The following is a 20,127-nucleotide window of genomic DNA, read 5'->3' on the forward strand; positions in this document are numbered from 1 at the left end:
ATGGTTTTAAAGGTAATCAGCTTTATTTCTTTGCCTTTAATATCTTGTGTCTAGGTACAAATCTGTTTCTGTTTTTCCTGCTTGGGATTTGTTGGGATTCTTAAATTTGTCTTCTATTAGTTCAGGAAAGTTTTTAGGAAGTATGTCTTCAAATGTTGTCACTGCTTTATTTTCTCTGACATAGTGATGAGATTTTTATTAGACCTTCTCACACTCTCTTCCATGTTTCTATTTTTCCATTTTTTTTGTACTGAGGATGGAATCCAGGGGCATTCAGCCACTGAGCCACATCCCCAACCCTTTTTATTTTTTTATTTCATTTTGAGAGTGGGTCTTACTGAATTGTTGAGGCTGGCTTTAAATTCCCAATCCTTATGGGTGTGCACTACTGCACCCAGCTTTTTTCCAATTTTTATATTTCTTCATGCCTCTTAGCTGCATTCTGGATACTTTGTTTTGCTCTGTTCAATCCTTGGCACCACATAAAAATAAAAAAAATAAAGGTATTGTGTCCAACTATGACTAAAAAATAAATATCTAAAAAAATCAACATATATTTTAAGAAATAAGGATAAAGTGAACATATACTTAGCTACTACTCAGGCCAAGAAACCCAACCTCTGTGTGTTACCCCATTCACAGTTACCTTCTCCCATCCTAAGGAGAACCCCCATTCTGATGTTTATGTTATTCATACCCATTCCTTTCTTTTATAGTTTTGCCACCTACAATGTTACTTATTTTTGCTTGTTCTTCAAGTTTACACAAAAGAATAATATGTAGTATGAATTTTCTGCTTATTTTGTTCAACATTATGCTTGTGAGATTCATTCATGTTTCTCAAGACTGTAGTTCATTTCTTTTGTAATATAATAATATATTGGTGAATATGGGCAGGTGGGTGGTTTGTAGTAGTTGGTTACTGAGAACATTAGTGGACACAGGAGATATTGTCTACAAATTCAGTTTCTGGACCATTCAGTGCATCCTGGACTATGCCTTCTACTTTACACTACTACCACATGCTTTTCCAAAGGAGTTGTACCAGTTTACTTTCCCAGCAATAGTGATTGAGAGATCCTGATGCCCCATGTCCTTGCCAACATATATTATTATTAGTATGAATTTTTGCCAGTCTTCTGGGCATGCAGTGGTATACATTATGTTTTAATTGAGATATCACTTACATGCAATAAGATACACAGACTTAAGATGTCTAGTACAATATAGTCATTTCCTATTTGCCACCAGGAGGGCATTTTCAGATGACAAACTGTTGTGAAGGCGCTCACAGTTTCAAAGTAGAAACAGAACAGAAGCTCCACCTGATCCCTCTTCACCTCCCTCTGTCCTTACTATCTCCACTATCCTGTACCACAGGGTTCCAGCAGTGATGCTCTTGCCATCTTGATTTTACAGGTGAGAAAGTGGTTTCTTAACTTGCTCAAGATCTCAAAGTGATAGAGGCAGGATTTGAACAGAGCTCTATTTGAAAGGCAAAGTGATCACTCACCATGTGAGAAACTCATTCTTTGGTGTCATGATAGAATTTTCCACCCTGGACTGTAAGCTGTGTAAAAGCAAGAAACATGTCTGGCTTCTGTACCACATCATGGGCACTCAGAGAATAATGTGTAGAATGAATGACTGCAGGCACAACTGAACCTGTTACAATGCAAATCTCTCTGCCTAGCTCTCTGGGAGTAGCAATCCGGCAAGCAATATGAGTTAATAGGAATGAGTTTGTTCATACTTTCACAAGAACAGAGGGGTTTTTTTTGGTGCTGATGTTTTAATCCAGGGGTGTTTTACCACTGAGCTATATCCACAGTTCTTTTTATATTTTATTTGAGAGTGGATCTTATTAAGTTGTTAAGGGTCTGGCTAAATTGTTCAGGCTGGCCTCAAACTTGTGATCCTCTTGCCTTAGCCTCCTAAGTCACTGGAATTACATTCATGCACCACCATGACTGGCTACTAGAATAGTTCTTTACAAAAATGACTCACAATTTGTAATTCTTGGAAGAGAAAGTAGAAGAGGTACAAGAACAAGATATAGAGGGGAGATTCTACTGATCTGAGGATCATAGTAAGGTACACCTATAAAGGAAGGAGTCAAGTGCTGAACAGAGGGGAGCAGGGCCCATAAATTGAACTTGACCTCCCAGTCCATGTTGAGCACATCTTGAGTGCACAAATTTTGCACATTAGTATTCATACATATATATAAATATTTTTATGGAGTGAAGTCATAATGTGTCCAAGTCTCCATCTGTGGCTCACAGAGAACCTGATTTGTTATTTCCTGTTTCCCACTATAGGCAGAATACGTCAAGAGCCCAAATGCAACACTTCCCTCCAGTGTGCCTTCTTGCAGGTCTCTGTCATCCAGCGAGGATGATCCCAATGGGCATTCCAGCCTTTCAGAGGGAGAACTTTCCCGGAATTTACAGGAAAGTGTCAAGCACCGAATCCTCTACCTCTCAGAGCAGCTGAAAGTGGAGAAGGCTAGTCGGGATGAGAACACTGTGAGCTACCTCAGGCTAGTGTCCAAAGCTGACAGGCATCAAGCTCCACATATCCGGCAGGCCTTTGAGAAGGTGAATCAGCGCACTTCTGCCACCATTGCCCAGATAGAGCGAAGGCTCTGTCAGTGTCATCAGCAGCTCCAGGAACTGGAGGAAGACTGTAGGTCCAAGGGCTCAGTACTTAAGGTGGAAAGCAGTCTGGACAACTGTGAGCAGCCCAGTGCAAAGGCCACGGTTTCCAAGTCCCCCAAGCTGGGTGGGGAAGATGGTCTATCCTCCAACTTGCCTGATGTCACCAGACCCTTCACTCTGGAGAGTCACTTCTCAGACTTGCAACAGGAGAATTTCTCAGAGACAAAGCACGTGTCCCAGAAACGAAAGCTACAATTGCAGAAGGTGAAGGAAGAGCTGACAGAAGTTAATAAGTTCCACATTGACCTTCAAGTGTACTACCAGGACCTTAAGGGGAGGTATCTGATGGACCTTCAGATGTCACTGGAGTCCCTTCAGGAGAAAAAATGCAGGTGAGGTGAGCCCCTTCTTCCATCTTGGTTCTGGAGACCAGAAGCAAGCGAGGGACAATTGGGACCTGCCTGGTGGGGGCTGTCTGAGAAGGAGCCAGGGACAAGGGCTTGGAGAGTCAGGTGGGAAGAATTGATCTGCATTTCTCTTGGTGGCTAGGCCCTGCAGTGGAGCAGGCAGGGTCCTCTTTCTATTGCCCCACACCTATTTGTCCCTTCCTGGCTAAATAGGCTCCATCTCAGAGGTCCCTGCCAGGTCTCTATGGAGCACTGGATTGGGTGGTCTTGACTACAATGGCAGGAGGCAGCCAGGTGACATTAGTTAGTAAGGCATCATCCCCTAGGCCCTATCTGCTGGAAGGGTTGGTTAGGAGTGGTATTGTCTTGCTAGCCCCAATCTCTTCACCTGTGTGCCTACATGATTGAGCTGGGGCACAAAGTCAAGCACTGGACATTCCATCTGAAAATGAATGTCTTCTTCCACATGCTTTCTCCACAATGTGCAGTGGCTCAATTTTATTTTTCTCTAAGACAAAACTAAAGCCCACCAATTTAAAAAAAAGGGAGTGGTGACCTCAAAGGATCTAATCTACTCCTCTTGGGGCCCTTCTCTGGGTTCCCACTGGACCTCTGAGGCACCATGCTTCCTCCCCTGTCACTGTCACTATAGTCTATTGCTAATTAACATTAATCCTTCTAACAGCCTGGAAAGGGAGGGAGAGATTCACTTAGGTGAGCCAAGATTCTCAGTAATTTCACAAAAATAAGAACTCTCAGTCCTTTTACTGCCTACACATATGTGGGAGAAGAAGCAAATGGGAATCATCATCTTTGGTTTTCCCAGGGAAATCTTACCAACATTTATATGGTCTAAGAATCCATGAAGGGAAATCAAAGTAAGAAGACCAGTCAGAATTACGGTTTTCTTTTGGAGATCATTTTTATAGGACATAGCAACCAAATCTAAAATCTTGGGAGTCTTAAAAATCCCTTCATTGAAATAACATCCCCAAGGTCAGATTTATATCAAGCAAGAATAGAGTTGGGTGGCACTTACAGACATCCTCATGTGTTTCTATATAACACGGGTCAGTGAGACTCATGCTTGGGTACACTCTTAACCTCTCATGCACTATATGTGACATACGTGTTCAGGTCCATTCAATGTCACCCAGTGACAATGCCTATGTGACCACCACCCAGGCCCCTGTGATAGGAAAATTTGTGGTGTGTCATGACCTGAGATTTCAACCCAAAAGTCCTGGGACATTTATCACAGTTAAATCTGTTTCCAAGAGAGGTATCGTAATTTTTACTGTTGAGATTTTTTTTTCCTAATTTGATAGTGAGGAACTCTGTCGAGAATGGCCCTAAGCTGGGGCTGGGGATGTGGCTGAAGCAGTAGCGTGCTCGCCTGGCATGCGTGCGGCCTGGGTTCGATCCTCAGCACCACATACAAATAAACATGTTGTGTCTGCTGAAAGCTAAAAAATTCTCTCTCTCTCTCTTAAAAAAAAAAAAAAAGAATGGCCCTAAGCCAAGATAGCTATTCTTGAAGAGAGTGGGGAAAGTTAAGTAGGGATGTGAGTGTCAGAGGATGACAAAAAGATGTGAAACAAAAATGTATTACTCATGGGTCCCTGAGAGGTTAAGTCTGGGGGTAATAGGAGCTCAACCATCAGGTATAAGGGGGAACTTGTGGGCCTGAGCCTCTCAAGTCTATGGGTGTCAGCCCTTAGGCTTTCCCATAGGGGCTACTTTAACAAAAATATGCATAGAGAGAAGCATATTTACATGATTCTGGGCTCTATCATGGTCAGCAGCTGTGAGATTTGATTGAGTCAGTAAGATAAGAAATAAGTGAACTAATTTCAAACAACTACACAGGGAACATAAATTTTATTTAAGGCAAAGGTGGCAGTGTGCAACTGGGTTTCACATTACTTACATTGGGCCTGATAGTGGATGCTGCCAAGGCAGCAACTATTTTAAACAAATTTATAGCAAAAGTGTACTTTAAAAAAAATTCACATGACATTAACCATATTGAAGTGTGCAATTCAGTGGCATTGAATATTTCTACAGTGTTGTACAGCCACTATGTCAATCTAGTTGTAGAACATTTTCATCATCTCCAAAGGAGAATTTGCTGGGTACTTTGGTACACGCCTGTAATCCCAGTGGCTCAGGAGGCTGAGGCAGGAGGAACACAAACTCAAGGCCAGCCTCAGCAACTTAGTGAGGCCCTAAGCAACTCAGTGAGACCTGTTTCAAAATAATAAATAAAACGGGCTGGGGATGTGGCTCAGTGATTAAGAGCCCCTGGGTTCAATTCCTGGTACACACAAAAAAGGAGAATTTGTGCCCATTATGCAGTCAATCACCAGCTTCAGTTCCATGTACTTACAAATCTGTTTTCTGTCTCTGTTGATTTGCCTCTTCTGGACATTTAATATAAATGAGATTATGCACGATGTGGCCTATTGTGTTTGGAATGATTTTTTTTCAAGGTTTGTTCATTTTGTGGTAGGCATCAGACCTTCATTTTTAATGGCTGAATAATATTCCAGTGTGTGGATAGACCACATTTTGTTTATCTGTCCATCAGTTCCTGGAGATTAGGGTTGTTTCTGCCTTCTGACTATAGTGAGAAACTCTGCTTATGAACACTTGTATGCATGCATTTGATGAAACAGCAGTTTTCAATTCTTTGGGATCTATATCCAGGAATGGAATTGCTGGGTTCCATGGTGACTCTAGGTGTAAAGTTTAGAGGAACTGCTAGACTGGTTTCCTCAGCAGTTGCACCATTTTACCTTCCCACCCGCCATGCATAGGCTTCCAATTTCTTTACATCCTTGCAGTGCTTGTTTATTGTCACTTTTTGTGTGTTTTGTTTTGTTTTGTTTTGTAGTGCTGGGAGGGAACACAGAACCTTACATGCCAGGAAAATACTCTTCAGATGAGTTACGCCCCCAAATGAGTTTCCTTTTTTTTTAACGAAAGTGGGTGTGAAGTGGTATCTCATTGTAAGGACTTCCCTGCTTTTTAAATTTTTCCTTAGTCTTTTCATGGGCAAAAGGTTTTGTTTTGTTTTTTCTCTTTTTATGCATTTTTGTTGTGGTAAAAAATCATATAACAAAATTTAACATATAAACCATTGAAGACTTTCTCTTTGATTCTATAAAGTGCAGGGTCTCAATCACAGTGGCAGTAAGACTCAGGAAGTTCAGGGCTGGCCTAGTGGTCCTTGGGTCTCCTCCTTCAGGAGGCCTGAATTTGTGGGTCGTCTCAGGGGATATTCTTGGACCCTGTGACTGAAGGACCATGACTGCTTCTTCTGAAGCCGCTTGAGGTCCCTGAAACTCTACCCTCTGTGTGCTGAGGAAAAACCTAGCTTTGGACAAAGAATGGGGAAGGCATGTAGACTTTTTAAAAAATATTTTTTACTTGTAGTTGGACACAATACCTTTATTATTTATTTATTTATTTATTTAATGTGGTGCTGAAGATCGTACCCAGTGCCTCACACATGCTAGGTGAGCACTCTACTGCTGAGCTACAGCCACAGCCCCCAATAGGTAGACTTTTGAGTATGGAATGGTATCCACATGGGTGCTGTGGACTTGAGGATTCTTCATGGAAGGGTCTTGGCCAGGCTGCTGTTCTTTTCTTGTGGAAACAAGGAAACACTTCAGATCTCCAGGAACACTGCTCAGTGAGCAGTCTCCTGGGGAACCAGAGGCCCTGCTCCTCAGTGTCTGTAAGGGTCAGGAAGGAAGATCTGAGGAATTCAGAAAATGTCCATTTACAGAAAAGGCAGAACCCAAGGAGGGAATGGGAAGTCTTCAAGTGAAGTTGTAACTGACCAGACCTCATCTGGGTGCCCCCTGTGGTAAATTACAGGAGATTCTCTAGAGCCTTTTAACAAGAGCCCCACTCTTTCTGTCCTGCAGGATGCCTGGCTGACTTCTGTTTCATGGTCAAAGGCAGTGGTCTCTGTTGCTGCTGAGGCAGCCAGGTGCCAGGCTGCTCCCCTAGACTGGACCTGGACAAAATCATCATCACTGCTGAGGACCACAACTAGGCCTTCCCTGCCCAGCTCCAGGGCATCTCTCACTTTGGGGTACTTAATTGTCCAATGTTGGCTTTCATACAGGCAAGGCCTTCAACTTCCTACTTCATATTTGTAGCCCCAGTGGATGGTTCAATGCCTGGAGCCCAGTGCTCGCTGGAACATTCTCTCTCACTCTCTCTCTCTCCCTCTCTCTCCCTCCCTCCCTCCCTCCCTCCCTCTTTTTAAAGAAGTTTTATTGCTTTGCTAGCAAAGGAAAAACACAGGGGCCTCCTGTCCCAGAGGCTGTGACAGGAATGGAGCAGGAATGGAGACTGCTGGAACACCTTCATTGAAGGGATCCTAGGAGAAAATCTACCAGGAGGATGATGTTGTTTGGGGCCTGATTCCTATTTACCTAAATTTAACCTCAGACTTGGTGGGCAGGTGATGCCATGACATCAGCTCACTCAATACTCTGCTAGATGACAACAAACTGGTCTTGTCGTCTTTATCTGACAGCTTTTGGCTCTTTTAACTTGCCTGACCTTTTGACACACTTCTCCAGCTCTTCATAGGGCAGTGTAATAGGTTGATCTGGTCCTGTCCCCTAAGGTCCCAGTATGCCCAGAAAGCACAGGCCAGCACAAGAGGAAGGGTGTGTTCCAAGACAGTCAATGTTACCCTAAATTCCACTTCACTGGGAGTCCAAGCACAGGATCAAGAGCCCCAATCCCTTTTAGGAGCTGCCCAGGGCGAGACACTTTCCTTACAGTTCTCACTTACAATCCAAATCTCCACTGCCCATCTCCCTGCCCCCATAGTCCTCTTCACGTCCACAGGTGCCAGGGGGACACAAAATGCCTCTGTGGCCCGTGGGCTTAGCATCAAGCACGTCAGAGTCCTCCAGGTTCCTGGTTAGCCTGCTGCGTTATCTGTGCTGGACTTAGGGAAATGTGGTGCATAGGAAGGAGGGGTCAGAGTGCAGCGAGGCTCTGTCCCAGCCTGCCAGATTCACAGTGAGCACCGGAGCTGGCAGGTGTTAGGGAGAGCCCAGGGCATGGAGTTAGGCACCCTGGAGCAGAGATTCCCTGGCCACCACCAGCATGGTCACACATTGTGTCTTCCCTCTCTCAGTGTGTGTTTCCTTATCCGTGAAAGCCACAGATAACAACACCATGCACAGGGCTCCTGGGAAGATTTAAGGTTCTAGCATTTGGTTTACTTTGGGCAGTGTAATGAGTCAAATTTTGTCCCCCAAATTCATGTGTTGGAATCCTCACCCCCACTCCCTCCGAGTGTGACCTTATTTGGAGATTGGGTTGTTGCAGATACAACTGGTTAAATTAACAGGCAGTCCTACTGGAGTTGTCTCTCATCCAACAAGGCTGGTGTCCTTACCAGAAGGGGAGATTTGCACACAGACACATGCAGAGGGAGGACGTCATGTGAAGACAGGTCGGGGTGGTGCAGCAGAAGCAAAGGAACGCCTAGGATTTGCTGCAAACCAGAAGCTGGGAGGGGCCCATGCCAGATTCTCCCACACAGCCCCCAGAGGGAACCCATCCTGCCAGCACCTCAGCACCTTGATGTACACATCTTGGGAAGAGTTTATTTCTGGTGCTAAAACCACCCAATCTGGCTGGGTACAGTGGCGTACACCTGTGATCTCAGCAGCTTGGGAGGCTGAGCCAGGAGGATCGTGAATTCAAAGTCAGCCTCAGCAAAAGTGAGGTGCTAAGCAACTCAGTGAGACCCTGTCTTTAAATAAAATATAAAATAGGGCTGGGATGTGGTTCAGGGTTGAGTGCCCCTGAATTCAATCCCCAGTACCTGCCTCCCCGAAAAAAACACCTAGTCTGTGGTACTTTGTAGAACAGCCCTGGGACAGTCACACCATCACTTCATCCCTAGGCTCTTCAGAGGGTCTTTCCAGACTTCCATGTTCCATGGCCTCTCCATTTATTTATTTATTTATTTATTTATTTATTTATGTATGTAGTTTTTGCATTGAGGTAATTTTGGGGGGAGGTACCTGGGATTGTACTCAGGGGCATGTGACCACTAAGCCACATCCCCACCCCTGTTTTGTATTTAATTTAGAGACAGGTCTTACTGAGTTGCCTAGCACCTCACTTTGCTGAGGCTGGCTTTGAACTCTCAATCCTCCTGCCTCAGCCTCCTGAGCCGCTCGGATTATAGGCATGTGCCACCAAGCCTGGCTAATTGAGGTAATTTTATAGTGAAATTGCATTTAAGTTTAGGTGTACATTAATGAGTTTTGACAAATTAAGATCCCAATAAAGAATTTTTCATCACCCCAAAAACCTCTCTCATGCCTCCTTCCAGTCAATGCCCATCTTTGATAGGCAACCAATATTTTGTTTTTTGTCACCCTAGGTTAGTTTTGCCAATTCTTGAACTTCATATAACTGGAATCAAATAATAAGTAGTCTTTTGCTTCTTTCACTCAGTATGATTATTGCAAGATTCATCCAACTGTGTGTCCCAATGCAGGTGAATTTCCTGACGCAGTTTACCTAATTGTGCCTTTAAAGTCCTGTTCATTCTTTCTACTTTACCAGAACTCTGTGGCCTATAGGCGGTATGTAAACTTCTATCTGATATTTAAACTCTTGGCCAATAATCAAATCACCTCTGCCATAAAAGTTGTCTGTTGTCTGAGCCAATAGTTATTGGAATGTCAAATCTAGGAATAATTTCCCAGAGAAGCATCCTGGCTACCTCTTGAACTTCTTCAGTGTGGGTTGGAAAGGCTTTCATCCAGAATAAGAGTACACCAAAATCAAAAGATATTTATATCCCCATGAACGTAGTAGCTCAGTAAAATTAACTTTCAGTTTCTCAAAAGATATTAACTCCTGTAGTTTGGATTCCTGGTGGAAGCCTGAGCCCCTGGCATGGGTTGTTGTGGGCACAAGTTTTGCACTGTTCACAGAGCACCTGGGAAATGTTTGTGAGCCCAGGGACATAGACATGCTGACTCAGAACATTCTCAAGTGCCATGTGGCCAATGTGTGCTCCCCTGTGGAACTATCTGATGAAGGCAGGCTAGAGTCTCACGGATGGCTATGCAGCCATCAGAAAATCCCCATCATCCTGTTCTGTCTGTTTTTTGTAAGCTGAAAATTTTGCTTCTCAGTCTGCTCTTCAGTTGCTCTGAGCAACCACAGTGTTCCCCTTTTGGTGGCCCTGACAATGCATAACTGAAACTTTTCTGAGAGCCCATACTGCATCTAGAAGATTAAGAATTTTCTGTCCATATTTCATGTCTTTTCCTCCTGAGTTAATTAGCCCCCTTTCCTCATATAACTTAGAGATAACAGCAACTTGGCCCTAGAGGAAAGAGGAAGTCTGCTCAATTCTGGTCCCTTCTACTCACTGCCAGATCTGAGAGTTCTATGCCTAACTTTTCAGTTATAGCCAAGCCCCTCTATGAAGCCACAAAGTGGAGAGAACTGGATTCTCTGATGTGCAGGCTAGCACAGCAAAAGGCCTTTGAGGACATTAAACAAGCACTCACCAGTGCACCTGGACTAGGGCTCCCTGACTTCACAAAGCCCTTCTCTCTGTATGTCCATGCATGATCTGGAATAGCTGTTTAGTAGTCCTAATGCAAATGCTGGGGACATGGCACTGTCCAGTGGCCTATCTTTCTAAACAGCTAGACTCCATGATTCAAGGCTGGCCACCTTGTCTACTATAGGCCCTTGCAGCCATGGCCCTTCTGGTGTCAGAGGTTAACAAGTTGATTATGGGACAGGAACAGACAGGAACCCTGTACTGGCACTGTTGGTATTGGCTGACTAATGTGAGGATGGTCAGATACCAGGGCATGTTATGTGAAAATCCACATGTCCACCCTAAAGACTTTAAGTCCAGACTTTTAGCCCAGTAACTCTGTTGCCCATCAAGACAGCTCTGAGGTCATAGATAAACTGTTCCCCAGTATACCTGACCTGAGAGACCAGCCCCTCAAGGACCCTGAGTTGGAGTATTTCACAAATAAAAAAAGTTTCAGGGAAGATGGAATACCTCTTGCTGGGTATACAGTGATCACTCTGGACTCCATCATAGAGGCAGCTCAGGATGCCGGATGAGTCACCTCACTTACAGGCAAAAAGTTGCCTGTGGTGGACCAAGGAGACGTGTTGTCTTCCCACATGCCTAGGAAGACAGACCCAGAGACAAGCGAGGCAGAAAAGCTGTCTTGACCTCCACTGTCCCACACGGGTTGCCAAATCATGTAGGACAGAAGAGGATGGACACCTGAGGAATTTTCAGGAAGTGGGTTTATTGGGTACAGGGTTCAGAGGAGTTATCACCTAAAAAATTCTCTGGACCTTGAGTATGGATATTCCTGGACTTTATACCCAGTGGGAGTTGGGGCTTGAAGGTTTACAGGACAAGTGCTTTTTGTCCCATTTTTTAATATTAGTCAGAGGTTTTACAAGTTTGACCACAAAAGCAGAAGTAACATCATCAAGTCTGGGGCCGAACTTAGCTTTGGCAAGGCAGAGCAACTTAGTCCTCACCAAAAATAGGAAGTCCTATCCCTCATTGAAGTTTTTTGCAGGAATTTTTGCTGATATTCTGTTAACAAGAACAATTATGTAAATAAACAAAATAAAGGTATTGTGTACAACTAAAAAATAAAATTTAAAAAAAGGCGACTGGGGTTGTGACTCAGCGGTAGAGTGCTCACCTAGCACATTCGAGGCCCTGGGTTCGATCCTCAGCACCACATAAAAATAAATAAACAAAATAAAGGTATTGTGTACAACTAAAAATAATTTTAAAAGAACATTTATGGTGAGGGTCTCTGGAGAAGCTTAATTAAGATTCTTTGGTGGAAGAGGGGCTCCATTACACTACATTATGGGAAAATCAGGGCAGGGTCAAGAAGGAAGGCTTATTCTGATTTAGGTCTGAGCCAGCCTCCTCTGTATCTTGTATTTACTGAATGGCTTGGACAAAGTGCTTGGAGTTTCCAATGCTCAGTTTACATATCTGTAAAATGAGGGTAATAATGATCCTTGGAACTGTTGTGAGAATTAGCTTAGTGTTTGTATTTAAGCCCCAAGTAGATGCTCATGAAACTAACTTAGCAACTCTTTTCTGCTTCATGTTTGCAAACTAAGTCCTTGAAATATTTAAAAGAAAAATCATTAACAGGTTTTGATGAAGTCATTATTGAAGCACACTGGGGTGAAGAGCTGAGGGATTCCATTAGGATCTTGATGCGACCTTGCCTTCCTCTTTTTTCCTTCAGGCAATGCCCCCTGGGTTCCTCATCCCTGCTGCCATCTCCTCTCCACCAACATCACTCTGCCTCCATTGCCCCAATATCCTAGCTCTGAAAATGTCTAGTGAGTTCTCTAGGACCAATTCCACGTATCTGATGATCTTCTTCCTGCTCTTGTTTATAAATTGCTGGCAGTTATTCAGAGATAAGAAACTGATCATGTTAGAGAGCAGATTGGTGGTTGCCAGGGACTGGAAACATAAGGTAATGGGGAATGACTGCTTAATGGCTGCAAGGTTTTCTTTTGGGGGTGATGAAAATATCTTGGGATGCTGCAGCCCAGCTGGCTGGGCAAAATAACCGGGGGGTGACAAGCAACTTGTGTAGATTGATACAGCAGGAGTGGGAGCCGTTTATTGTAGGACAGGAGTGGTATATATACATTCCACACAGCTTATCTTAATTAACATAAACTAGATACAGCAGTCAACCAATAAGGAATCTCCACACTTAATGGCTCGCTGGCGTTACTTCACAAACCACTCCCCCTGGCAAAATGCCAGGCGCCATCTTGACTTGTTTACAGACCCTAACGTTGGGACTAGGTGGTAATGGTGTTTGCACTGAATTTTTCACTTTAAAACCATTAATTTTTTTATGAATTCAATCTTAACAAAAAAGTAAAATAAAGCCAGGAGTGGTGGCACACATCTGTAGTCCCAACTACTCAGAGGCTGTGGTAGTACGATGACTCGAGCACAGAAGCTTTTTTTCTTTTCTTTTCTTTTTTTTTTTTTTTTTGATACTGGGGATTGAACTCAGGGGCACTCGACCCCTGAGCCACATCCTCAGCCCTATTTTGTATTTTATTTAGAGACATGGTCTCACTGAGTTGCTTAGGGCCTTGCTTTTGCTGAGGCTGGCTTTAAACTCACGATCCTCCTGCCTCAGCCTCCTGAGCTGCTGGGATTTCAGGCATGTGCCATCACTTCTGGCTGAGCCTAAAAGTTTTGAGAACAGCTTGGGCAATATAGTGAGGGTCTCTGAACTAAAAAAATAAATAAAAAAGAAACTACTTGAGTACTGAATGGACAAGAATGTCATTTGGTTTTGCATTTCTAGGTGTATTCATAGATGATGGCACTTACGATTTTTCTCATAGTCCATTATATTGAAAATGCCCTGAAGTGCATATGCCAGGTCTCTGTGCTTCTCTTTCCCTTCTGGATATCAGGTCTCTGGGGGCATCCAAATCCTAGGTCTTCTGTCCCAGGAATGTTCTGGTATCATTCACTTTGAGGCATTCTTCAGGGATAAAAGACTATGGTTAGCAGAGGTTTCATGAAAGGTCTGAGAGTGCTCAGTCTAAGGAGTCCAGGCTTGGGCTGATTTTTCTCAAAGTATCTATTTAAACCTCTCTTCTGGGCTTAGATTGTGTTGGTCAGAAGCCATAAGAACTTTCACTTCTCTTAGACTTTACTTCTTTTGGGTGGGAGCTTCCTGCATCTTTGGATCTCTCAGAGGCCTCACCCAGGTCTGAGCAACTCTCGGAACTGGTTCCTCACTTCCCTATTGTGTTGAAGTAAAGTTCAGACACTTCATCAGTTGATATGTAAATATTTCCATGTGTGCCTGAAATATGGAGCTTTCTGTTAGAAATACATAGCCTAAATATCACACCTAATATTTTGAAACAATTCTATAATATTAATTACCCAGCCAGAATGACCTTGTTGCCTACTACTTGCCATACATCCATTTTATTTCTGAAGCCTATTTTTGCTAGGCATAGAATTCTAGGTTGGTAGTTATTTCTTTAAAATAATAAGCATTTTGAAAAAAATCTGCTTCTGACTTCCATGGTTTCTTCTTTTGTTAAAAAAGGCTGCTGTCATTCTAATTGTTGCTCCTTTGAAAATAATTAGTCTTATTTTCTTCTGACTTCTTTTAGGATCCTTTCTTGCTCTTTGTGTGTGTGTGTAGTGGTGTGTTTTGTTTTGTTTTGGTATCAGGGATTGAACCCAGTTATGCTTAACCACTGAGCAACATTTCCAGCTCTTTTTATATTTTATTTAGAGATAGGGTCTCACTGAGTTGCGTAGGGACTAACTAAGTTGCTGAGGCTGGCTTTGAACTCAAGATCCTCCTGCCTCAGCCTCCCTAGCCCCTGGGATGTTTAGTGGTTTTGCTATGATGATATTGGGTATGATTTTGCTCAGGGTTTACATTGCTCCTTCAGTTTGTAACTTGATGTCTTTTATCAGTTTTGGAACTTCTTGGTTATTATCTTTTCAAATATAATTTCTGCCCTATTCTCTTCTTCCTCCCCTTCTACATGCATGTTAGATCTTTTCACCATATTCCTGCACCTCCTAGAGTTCTGCCTATGTTTTTACATCTTTTATCACTGTTCTTCATTCTGAATATTTTCTTCTGAACTATTGGCCACTAAAACTCTACTTACCTGGATCTATTCTGTTCTTAAATGTACCCACTGACTGCTAATTCAAATCAATGTATTTTTCAACCATCCATTTGTTTATTTTTAGAGTTCCCAGTTTTCTGCCAAATTAGTGTGTGTGAGTGTGTGTGTGTGTGTGTGTGTCCACATGTACACGTGCATGTTGGAGGATTGAGGAATCAAATGTACGGTCTTTGGTTTGATATTGAAATTATCAGTGTCTATCCTGGAGAAAGAGAGAAAGCAGGGAGGGAGGGAGAAAGAAAGGGAAAAGAAACACGAAAACCATCCCTGGACCCTACATGTACCTCCAGCCACTACCTTCTACTCCCTACCCGATCCTTGGTCCCTGTGTTGTGGCTGAGGTCTTGGAAGACTGCCATGTTAGAAGGACACTGCACAATTTTCAGTAATGTTCTTATTTGACAGGCAGGATCTTTCTGCACAAAAATTCCTTCTTTTTACAAAAGCACTACTCTTCCTTAGCTTCTCTGATACCACAATCCCCTGGCTTTATTCTCAGTTTCTGTTGGTTTCTTCTCCCCTATCTGACCTTTACAGGGGGACTTGCCTCAGTCTGCCAGGTTTTTCTTCTGATTCTGCCTCAAAATAACTCAACAGGTTTGGGGGTTTTGGTCTATGGGATTCCTGATCTCATAAGGGAAGTCTGTATGCATTGTTTGGTGATGAGATCCTCTGAAACTGTCATTAGGGAAGAGGGAAAACTCAGGATTTTGAATAGCTGAACTTATCTGCTGCCAGGCCATATGGAACCTCTTTATGGGGTAAGTGGGGGCAGCATGATCTGGTTGAGAGATACTGTCTAAAGGGACAAGTACCCCATCTAACACCTTGGATTCTCATATTCAATAGCCTTGACCTCCACTCCACTTTAGTCAACTGCTCTGTAATTACAGCACAGAGTTTGCCAGCCTTCCATGGTGTTCCTTATCTCTGTCATCTTCAAGCCCACCCTCTTTTTTTCCAGCCAGGGTCCTTGTCTACGCTTCTGCCGTCTCTCCTGTCTTATCCGCCCTTCAGTCTTCATCAACTCATTTCAATCTTTGACCCTGCCACTTGATAAACACAACAACAACAACAACAACCATCTAGTAAGCATTTCTGTTTGCCAGGTAGCCTACTAGTGCTTAACGTGTACTATCTCATTTATTTTACCTAACCCAAACCTAGGAAGTCAATGGTATTCTTTATTATTGTTATTTTCAACCCCTATGAAGTGCAAATAGGTTCAACAGCTTGTTCAAGCAATTTCCAGAGAGGAGTCTTAAACAGGGTGACATGACCCCAGAACCAGTCCTCTGAACCACTTTCTCTCAATTTACCAGTTTCCTCTTGGCCTCATGTTCTCTTCTGGACCCTGTGGCTCTTTCCTTCAGTCTCTTTTTATTTTTATATATTTTGGTACCAGGGATTGAGTCCAGTGGGTTTAGCCACTAAACCACATCTCCAGCCTCTTTTATTATTATTGATGAGACAGGGTCTCACTAAGTTGCTCAGGTCCTTGCTAAGTTGGTGACGCTGGCTTTGCACTTGCAATACCTTCAGTCTCTCTAGTTCATGGGTAAAATAGGGTTCAGCAGTTTTCCATTGGCCTTCACTGTCTGCCCTCAGAATATTTCTGTCTCCTTAGGTCACAGCAGTGGTTCCCAGCCCAGCTCTGTGCTTTCCATCCCTGTTGGTCTCCTCCAGGACTTTGGGTGTCTAGTCTCTCTTTCATGTGTCTGCTGTCCCACATGCTTTATTAAATTATCTCCTTCAGCAAATAAACATGGTCCCCTCTTACTAGGTGAGACTTCTGAAGCATTGATCCCATCCCATCCACTGTCCATATTCTGTAGCCTCCTGCTTCCCCCTTGACCCACAGCATCTGGCCTCTGCCCTGCCAACCCACTGGAATGCCTTGCCCCACATTTCTGAATGACCTCTGCAATAGTTAACACTGCCTTCCTTACCTTATTTCATCATATTTGATACTGTTCACCAATCTACCTTCTTTGGACACCTCATAACCTGGGCTCCCAGGGGATTTCATTGTTCTGGGGATTGAACCCAGGGGACTTAGCCACTGAGGCATATCCCCAGCTCTCCCCAGGCCCTCATTTTGCACATGTACTCAGGGTTATGTGATAACTAACTATCTGTGCTACTCCATCCCTCCTGTATCCAGCTCTCCACCAAGACTTCACGACCAAGTTGCAGGCCATTAGCCTCATGTTCTAGCTCACCTTGCCAAAAGCCAATTCTCAGAGATGATCAAAACTATACTCTTGAAGGAAACTATTTTTATTGGAGTGGGTAGTCTTAACAGCTTTGTAATATTTGAGGGGTGCTTTGGTTGTCTGGTCATCATTTTATCTTCCTAAGATCATTTTCCTGAGTGTTCCATTTGCCTTTGTGACAGTAGGAGCTGGACAGAGGGGAAGACACAGGGAGGAGTCAGTGCATTAGGGCCAGAGGAGAAGGAATCTGTTCATATATTTTTATAAATATATTGATGAAGAACCTATTCATTGACTTCATATTCATGAATATATCCATGAATATATGCTTGACCAGAGTTAACACTTTAAATGTTCTTCCAGCCAGATCATTCTTATAAATGGAAAGACAGTAGTGAGGAATCTGTTTTCAGAGTAGACACCCTGGTGACTCCCCCTTCTGTGAGCAGTGACCAACTGTTTTCAACAGGGACCTGGAGCAGGGACAAATAGAATAGTCCTTGGAATGCCGTTAGCAATGGGCTGTGTCAGTCAGCTTCCCATTGCTGTGACAAAATACCTATTATAAATCAACTCAAGGGAGGAAAGGTTTATTCTGGTTCATGGTTTCAAAGGCTTCAGTCTATGATTGGCTGAAATTTCAAAAAAGTTTTTCAGTTATAAAATATTTCAGGCCAGGGAAAATATAGAGAAAAGCATAATCAACGGCCCCCACTTTCTTGAACTTTAACATTTGCCACATTTACTTTGAATCTTATTTTTTAAGAAATAAAACTTAAAAATATTCAGTTAGAGCTCTCCCATTACCCCTTCCCTCCATTCCCCTTCTATTGGCCTCACAACTCTCATTTGTGTGCCTATCTTTTCTGGCAAGTTTTCATACTTTTAGTACTTGTATGTTTATATACATAACAATTTTACTAGTTGTTTGTTTACATAATAGGTAATGGTATTTTGCTTGTGTTTTCTAATATCTATTGTGATATAGTTTGCAAATCACAAAAGGTGCCATTTTAACTACATCTCAGTGGTTTTATTAAGTTAACTGACTTGTGTAACCATTAACACAATCAAATATCTTGTTTTTGTTTAAACAATAGCTTTATTGAGATATAATTCACATCCCATAAATTTTACCCATTTAAAGTGTACAATTCATTGGTTTTTAGTATATTTACAGAGTTGTGTAACCATCACCATATACAATTATTCAACATTTTCATTGACCCCCCCAAAAAAACTCTATACCATTATCAGTCAGTCCCTGTCCTCCCCACCCCAAGTCTCTGGCAACCACTCATCTGTCTCTGTAGGTGGACCTATTCTGGACCTATAATAAAGATGGCTTTAAGGAGTAACTACTGAATGCTAAACACTGGTCCTGGGATCTTTGTGGAATTTAGTATAATACATAGGTAGTTTAGATTTTCATTTCTATAACTTGTAGTCTATGGCAGTTTTTGTAAAGCTGTTACTAGAGAGTAACTATATACAAGATATATCTAAATATCAGTGTACATGTGACTGATGTGCATTTGGGGCATTCCCAGGCAGACCTGGAGGAGTAGGTTGTCCTCAATTGGAGCCCAGGGTGAGGCAGAAGGAACCCAAGTCTAGTCTAGGTGCAGGGTGCTCCCTGCTGGCATGAGCATTGAGTGTGGTACTGAGGGAGTGTTACTTTTTCTCTTGTTCCCAAGACAAGCAGTGATTGAAGAACAGGTGAATGATCACTTTCAGGGGCATCTGGACGCAATTTACCATCTCAAGCAGAATCTGGCCTGCACTGAAGAGAAAATGTCCTATCTGTCCTATGAGAGAGCCAAGGAAATATGGGTGAGAACCTTGGCTGCTGGGGTGGGGGTGGCTTTTGAGAAAGGGCTAGTAAGAAGGATGTAGGGAAGAGTGAATCCATTCTGATGCCCCCATACCAGGGCATGAGCTGGATCTTCCAGCTATCTCCCTCCTGAGTGTGCAGTGGCAACCCACACCTTTGCTTTAAAGCTAGCGACGTCCACCCTTCATGTTCACATGAGCTTCACTTCCCACCATACAGACTAGCTGCTTTGGGAGCTTTGGCAATGTAGTTTTCACTCTAGGAGCAGTCTCTGGCCCTAACCTGGAGCCTGTGACTTGCAGATCCAGGGTGGGACTTGACAAGTTCCAGAAGATGCTGGTACATGGAGAGCTTCTGAGAATCTCTCCTTTGGACCTGGCTTCCCACCCCTTACTCTATTCCATACCCATAGCTCTTACTGCTGTCCTTGGTTGACCCTGTCCCAAGCAGGTCCTCGGCCTCAGGAGACAGTGGACAGGGGAGCATGACCAAGTCAGTACGGCCCTCCATAGCAGCTCTCTGTCTCTATTGTACATGTCCTGGATATTCTCCAGGTCCTTCCCAAAAGATCCAACTCAACAATACATGTTGCACACCCCCAGCAACTCAATTAAATGACCACAGTTTCATTCTGATTTCTGGTGAGTGTGCATGTGTTTGTTGCCTGCAGGAGGTCATGGAGACTTTCAAGAGTCGAATATGCAAGCTAGAAACTCTACAACGAGTCACCCAAGTGGAGATGATGGCAAACCTTAGAAGACGTCCCCAGGAGTATTTGTTCAGATTCGTGAGCCTGCTCCTCACACTGGCCACAGCCCTCTTGGTCTTTGTCTCCACTCTGTGCTCCTGCCCCTTGCCTCTGATCCACTCACGCTTACGCACATTCACTGTACTCATGCTGCTCTTGCTTGGGGCCCTTGCCTGGCAGAAGTGGCACACCATCGCCACTGTAGACTGGCAGGCATGGGTCCCTTCAAAGTGGAGACTGGACTCTAAGAACTCCAAGCCTCCATCGGATAGATCTTAAGGGGCTGGGAGGACCATCACCTGAGTTTGCTAGTGTCCTCCCTGTTTGGGGGTGTTTAGGGTGCCAGTAAGCCCTCCCTAGACAGCTACTTCACAGCTCTTTAATTCCATAACCACCAACCTGGTGAGATGTATGCAGATGCCTACCTGCCTCGCACTTCCATTTTGCTATGATGCTTCCATGCCATCTGTAGACA

General features: G+C 43.4%; 1 protein-coding gene across 1 annotated transcript; it reads left to right on the forward strand.

Annotated features, from left to right (window-relative positions):
- On the forward strand, positions 1-20,021 carry Tex28 (testis expressed 28). The gene is made up of 4 exons (XM_046453707.2): positions 1-12; positions 2,322-3,052; positions 18,768-18,903; positions 19,575-20,021. Exons 1-4 carry the CDS (start codon positions 1-3, stop codon positions 19,929-19,931), a joined length of 1,236 nt encoding a protein of 411 aa, XP_046309663.1. The 3' UTR covers positions 19,932-20,021.
- Positions 20,022-20,127: the final 106 nt, after the last annotated feature.

The sequence above is a fragment of the Marmota monax genome, unplaced genomic scaffold, assembly GCF_021218885.2.
Source record: "Marmota monax isolate L192 unplaced genomic scaffold, Marmota_monax_Labrador192_F-V1.1 WCK01_AAM20220418_F8-fsc00142, whole genome shotgun sequence".
Taxonomy (NCBI): domain Eukaryota; kingdom Metazoa; phylum Chordata; class Mammalia; order Rodentia; family Sciuridae; genus Marmota; species Marmota monax.